Below are 6,642 nucleotides of genomic sequence, written 5' to 3'. Positions count from 1 at the left end.
GAAGAAAGAACAAAGCTGGAGGCATCACACTTCCCGATTTCAAACTATAATACAAAGTTATAGTAATTAAAACAGTATGTTACTGGCATTAAAAATTGATACATAGACCAATAGAACAGAACAGATATCCTAGAAATAAACCCCCACATATGCAGTCAACTAGTACTTGATAAGGGAGTCAAGGAGACTCAATGCAGAAAGGATAATCTCTTCAATAAATGGTGTTCAAAAATCTGGATAACCATATGCTGAAAAATGAAATTGGACCCCTATTTTACACCACTTACAAAAATTAACTCAAGATGGATTAAAGACTTAAACATAAGACCTGAAACCATAAATCTCTCATTAGAAAACTTAGGGAAGAAATTCCTTGATTTTGATCTTGGCAATTATTTTATTGATTTATTTTTTTAACATCTTTATTGGAGTATAATTGCTTTACAATGGTGTGTTAGTTTTTGCTTTATAACAGAGTGAATCAGCTATACATATATATATATCCCCATATCTCTTCCCTCTTGCGTCTCCCTCCCTCCCACCCTCCCTATCCCACCCCTCTAGGTGGTCACAAAGCACTGAGCTGATCTCCCTGTGCTATGCGGCTGCTTCCCACTAACTATCGGTTTTACATTTGGTAGTGTATATATGTCCATACCACTCTCTCACTTTGTCCCATCTTACCCTTCCCCCTCCCAGTGTCCCCAAGTCCATTCTCTAGTAGGTCTGTGTCTTTATTCCTGTCCTGTCCCTAGGTTCTTCATGACCATTTTTTTTTTTTTTTAGATTCCATATATATGTGTTAGCATACGGTATTTGTTTTTCTCTTTCTGACTTACTTTACTCTGTATGACAGACTCTAGGTCCATCCACCTCACTACAAATAACTCAATTTTGTTTCTTCATATGGCTAAGTAATATTCCATTGTGTATATGCGCCACATCTTCTTTATCCATTCATCTGTCGATAGACACTTAGGTTGCTTCCATGTCCTGGCTATTGTAAACAGAGCTGCAATGAACATTGCGGTACATGACTCTTTTTGAATTATGGTTTTCTCAGGGTATATTTGGCCATTATTTTTTGTATATGACACCAAAAGTACAAGCAACAAAAGCAAAAATGAACAAGTAGGCCTAATCAAACTAAAAAAACTCTACACAGCAAAAGAAATAATCAACAAAATGAAAAGGCAACCTACAGAATGGGATAAAATATTTACAAACTATATATCTGAAAAGGGGTTAATATTCAAAATATGTAAAGAATGCACACAACTCTATAACAACAACAACAACAACAGAAATCCAATTTAAAAATGGGCAGAGGGACTTCCCTGGTGGCACAGTGGTTAAGAATCTGCCTGCCAGTTCAGCGGACACGGGTTCGATCCCTGGTCCGGGAAGATCCCACATACTGCGGAGCAACTAAGCCCATGTGCCACAACTACTGAGCCTGTGCTCTAGAGCCCACGAGCCACAACTACTGAGCCCATGTGCCACAACTACTGAAGCCCGCATGCCTAGAGCCTGTGCTCTGCAACAAGAGAAGCCACCGCAATAAGAAGCCCATGCACTGCAATGAAGGCTAGCCCCCGCTCTCTGCAACAAGAGAAAGCCCGTGCAGCAATGAAGACCCAATGCAGCCAAAAATAAATAAATAAAAAATAAAAATGGGCAGAGAAACTGAATAGACAGTCTTAACCACTGGACCACCAGGGAATTCCCTGAAGAATTTCTTAATGGGGGAGATCATGGTGGAATTAAGCCTCTTGAGTGAAGAGGTGTTTATTCCCTGTAGAAACTGAGAATGTTGCTCCAAGTTTGTGCAACTGAGCTTTCTTATGTCCATATGGGAAAGTCTATAAAAATTAGTAAGTTAGTAAGTCCTCCAGAGAAAGATTCTCCCAAGGCAAACAATTCAATGTCATCTAATGTTATAAAATGAGTGCATTGAATCACTGAGTTGTATTTATGGGAGGGTTTCTTAACTAAAGAAGTGAAACATCTGTTTAAATGGGATGAAAATCAGAGGCAATCATTAGGTAAGGAACTGAAGATTCTGCTTACGTACCTGTCAGTGAGTTTACCATTTATAGTTCTTCTTGCCAATAATTGGAGATGCCTATCAGTGCTCATGTAAGAATGCCAGCTACTCTGCCTTTCACATTCACATCAAAGTTTGAGTAATAATTAGAGCTATAAGTAGTTTGCTTGCACTAATCATTAATTCATAAAGGTTTGTAGCTGGGGTGGAAAGTGGTCATAAATAAGGCCAGTCATGGAGAAAGATGAAACCCAGAGGAGGAAGTGATTGGCCCAAGGTCATACCAAAAGTTAACATTAGAGCCAGAAGAACATATCAGTGAATGTCAGGCCAGCATTTGTAGTTCGTGTTAAAGGGAAAAGGTGGAGCCTTTGGGTTCCGTTTTTTTTTTTTTTTTTCTTTTTCTTCTTTTTTTAATCTCTCATGAAGACAGCAATTTAGATTTGTTTTCTAACTTTATCAGCCCCAGAAGTTTGTGTGTGTGTGTGTGTGTGTGTGTGTGTGTGTTTTGGCCACCCCGTGCAGCCTGTGGGATTTTAGTTCCCCAACCAGGGATTGAACCCGGGCCCTTGGCAGTGAGAGCATGGAGTCCTAACAACTGGACAGCCAGGGAATTCCTCAAGTTTGTATGTTTTTAATAGGATACTCTAAATTTTCTTATTTTCAAAACTAATTTGGTTTTATACACCTGGAGCTTAATACATACTTTTGTCTACTAGAAGTGGTCCTTAAAAAGGTGTTTTTTTTTTTTTCCTGTAGAGTTCACTTTACTAATTTTGGGAGATTTTTTGATATCCAAAATATAACTATTAAAGTTAATATAGACATTTGATTTAAATATATTGCTATGGCCAAATTCAGTAAATCGACTTACCTTTTTATTCTCTGCTATTGTCTTAATGATCTGAGCTCAAGACAACATTACATTGTCTTCAGCTTGCTTGTCCTTCTGTCCTCCTGGCTTCCTCATGTAACTACAGTAAAATTCTGCTAGTTTTCAAAGCACCCTCCAAAGGCCAAGTCTAGTACTAAGATGTCATCGAATACTTTTGATTTCAGCAAGCCAGCCTTCCCCCTTCCACTTAATGGCCCTTCTACCATGACATCCTGTGCTTATGGTTGTTTACTCTCACACTCCATTCAGAAGTAATATTTCCCTCTTTACATTTCTGGAATACTTACTCTGACTCTGGTTTCCCTTAAATGGTGGCCTGAGAAGTGGGTGATTTATTTTACTGATAAAAGGAGACTCTGAAGGTTTGGGGAGAGAGGATGATCTTATTTTGGTTGAGGTATGAGGGATAGGTTGGAGGAGAAGTTACAAAACCTGGAGAAGCCAGTTAGGAAACCATTTAACAATGGGCGGAGTTTGAAGGGGGAGGAAACGAGGCAGTGAGCTGGAGCAGCGTCAGTGGTGATGAACTTGCTGAGCCCAGAGGGACTCCAGATTTTAAAGATCCAAGCGTCCAACAGTGAGTAGGATGCTGGGGACAGGGGAGAGTTGGTTTGGGTGACTGGAGGGGAGATCAGGGGAGAAGTGAGGTGCTCTGCCCAGAGAGGGGCTCAGGAAGAGCAGCTGGTCTGGTAGGAAGATGGTCAGCTCTGCTTGGGGCTGGCTGGCCCCTAGGACTCAGGCAGCACATGTGCCTTCTATGTGCCCACCCACCACTATTCCAGCTTTCCTTCAGCCTGGCTGTCATCTGAATGGAGGGGAAGCCTTGCAGCCTGCAGTTTTCCCTGAACAAATCAGAGAAACACGCATGTCAGAGCCAGAAGGGATGTCCTGGGCTATTTTCCTGCCCCCAACCACACCGGGGAACCTGAGTGCAGGGAGAAGCAGAGACTCACCTTGGAGGTAGCAGCAGAGTCAGGACTAAAGCTCAATCTGCCAGTCTAGTGGTATTTCCAATCCCACAGGGGGCCTCAAACTTCCACAGAAGCCATGGATTAATTCTGGGGCTCTCTATTTGTTTGAATTTGATTTATTTTTCCTTCAGACACTGTATTCCTTAAGGGCAGATTCTGGGTTTTCCTAATTTTAATATTTATTATTCCATCTCTTCAATAAATATTGGTTTAGCATCTAGTATATAATTTAGTATCTACTCTAGGCTCTGAGAATACAATGCACACCTGAACAAAGTTTCTGGCCCCCTGGAGCTTACATTCCAGAAGGAGGGGTTAAATAATAAGCATAAAACTCAAATAAATATGTGTTATTTCAGTTGCTGATGAGTTATGGCAGAAAATAAAACAGGGAGATGTGGGACTCAGAGAATGCTGGTGTAGGGGAGAGAGAGAGAGAGTTAAACCACAGGATCAGAAAGATAGAAATGGCATTTTTATAGCCTTGATAGCTACTTTATGGTCACAAGGATAGTCCATGGAGAACTGACCTCTAAAATTTCTCATTCAGGCAAATTTCAGTATAATTAGGCAAATCCACTCTGACCAGAAACCAGTGTGCTTAAAGCAATTTACTTATGTTCATCTGAGATAAGTGCATTTAAATTCAACCCCTTTTTAGTGTTTCTGTATTTGCTGGGGTGTATTATTCATATATTTCATTCTAAACAAAGTATTATAAATGCATTTTGAACCTTAACATTTATAGTAAATATTCACCACATATTTGTTTTAGTTTTGAATTATTAGTTGTAATTTTTTCTGGATATTTTTTGCTATTTGTTTATTTGAAACACTTTATTTGAAAATTCATATATAAACATACAATTGAAAAAACAGAGATGCATACATCAATGTAACAGACAATAGATTCTAAGTAATATAATGTCTGTTTGTGGTTTTTTTTTTTTTTTAAATTAATTATTTATTTATATTTATGGCTGTGTTGGGTCTTCGTTTCTGTGCGAGGGCTTTCTCTAGTTGCGGCAAGTGAGGGCCACTCTTCATCGCGGTACGCGGGCCTCTCACTATCGCGGCCTCTCTGGTTGCGGAGCACAGGCTCCAGACGCGCAGGCTCAGTAATCGTGGCTCACGGGCCTAGTTGCTCCGCGGCATGTGGGATCTTCCCAGACCAGGGCTCGAACCCGTGTCCCCTGCATTGGCAGACAGATTCTCAACCACTGCGCCACCAGGGAAGCCCTCTGTTTGTGTTTTAAGGAAAGGATTAATTTTCCACCTCGCAAAAAAGTTGCCAGAGAACATCTGCTGTTATTTTGTACTTTTGAAACAAGATTTCTGAGCCAAAATTCTTCACTTCTTTATTTGTGTTTGAAAGATTCACTATTCCAGTAACTGGCCCTTCTCAAAATTTTCAGGTTGATTTGTCAAAATGAGCTCATCATTATATCTTCTATCAAGAATATCAGACTCGAACTCTCAGCTATTGGATTGTTACTTTATAATTTACATACATGGTCCATAAAAACAATATACACTCCACTACTGAAATGAAAAGGCAAAACCAAAGCTCTGTGGTTGAATTCATCCTCTTGGGCTTTTCTAATTTTCCTGAACTCCAAGGGCAGCTCTTTGGGGTTTTCTTGGTTGATTACCTGGTGACTCTGATGGGAAATGCCATCATTATAGTCATCATCTCCCTGGAACAGAGCTTACACGTTCCCATGTATTTGTTTCTCCTGAACTTGTCTGTGGTGCATGTGAGTTTCAGTGCAGTCATTATGCCTGAAATGCTGGTGGTCCTCTCCAATGAAAAAAAAAAGTATGATCACCTTTGCAGGCTGTTTTGCACAGATGTATTTCATTCTTCTTTTTGGTGGGACCGAATGTTTTCTCCTGGGGGCAATGGCTTATGACCAATTTGCTGCAATCTGCCGTCCTCTGAGCTACCCAATGATTATGAACAAAAGGGTTTTCATGAAATTAGTTATATTCTCACGGGTCTCAGGGATCATGGTGGCTACTGTGCAGACCTCATGGGTTTTTAGTTTTCCCTTCTGTGGCCCCAATGAAATTAATCATCTCTTCTGTGAGACTCCCCCAGGGCTAGAGCTTGCATGTGCAGACATCTTTTTATTTGAAATCTACACATTCACTGGCGCCATTTTGATTGTTATGCTTCCTTTCTTGTTGATACTCTTGTCTTACATTCGAATTCTCTTTGCCATCCTGAAGATGTCATTAACCACTGGGAGGCAAAAGGCCTTTTCCACCTGTGCCTCCCATCTCATGTCTGTTACCCTCTTCTATGGCACAGCCAGTATGACTTACTTACAACCCAAATCTGGCTACTCCCCAGAAACCAAGAAGCTGATGTCCTTGTCTTACTCACTTCTTATGCCTCTGCTGAATCCACTGATCTACAGTTTGAGAAACAGTGAGCTGAAAAGGGCTTTGATGAAATTATGGCTAAGGAAAGTGGATTTATATACATTCTGACTATGCTGAGAAGCCATGTGATATTTGGTCAGTGCTGGACTGAACTTTATTTAAATTTAATAAATGGTAGAAACAGTTTGCATTTCTTGGTATGCATATGTTTTATTTTTTGAGTTCTACAAATTTGATAATGAATTAGGACATCTTTATATATTAATGTTTTTCTTCTTTTTTTGTAGATGCATAATATTCCTTAATATTAGGTATAACACAGTTTCTTCAAGAAATTGTTT

At 39.9% G+C, this 6,642-nt stretch overlaps 1 protein-coding gene across 1 annotated transcript; it reads left to right on the top strand.

The window, feature by feature from the left end:
• Positions 1 to 5,460: 5,460 nt before the first annotated feature.
• On the top strand, positions 5,461 to 6,409 carry OR10A3 (olfactory receptor family 10 subfamily A member 3). Its single transcript, XM_068556595.1, is given in 2 exon segments — positions 5,461 to 5,727; positions 5,729 to 6,409. Coding segments are annotated over 2 exon segments (948 nt in total).
• Positions 6,410 to 6,642: the final 233 nt, after the last annotated feature.

The sequence above is a fragment of the Eschrichtius robustus genome, chromosome 11 (assembly GCF_028021215.1).
Source record: "Eschrichtius robustus isolate mEscRob2 chromosome 11, mEscRob2.pri, whole genome shotgun sequence".
NCBI classification, from domain to species: Eukaryota; Metazoa; Chordata; class Mammalia; order Artiodactyla; family Eschrichtiidae; genus Eschrichtius; species Eschrichtius robustus.
Note: the sequence above shows the minus strand (reverse complement) of the source record. Positions and strands in the feature narration are given on the sequence as shown.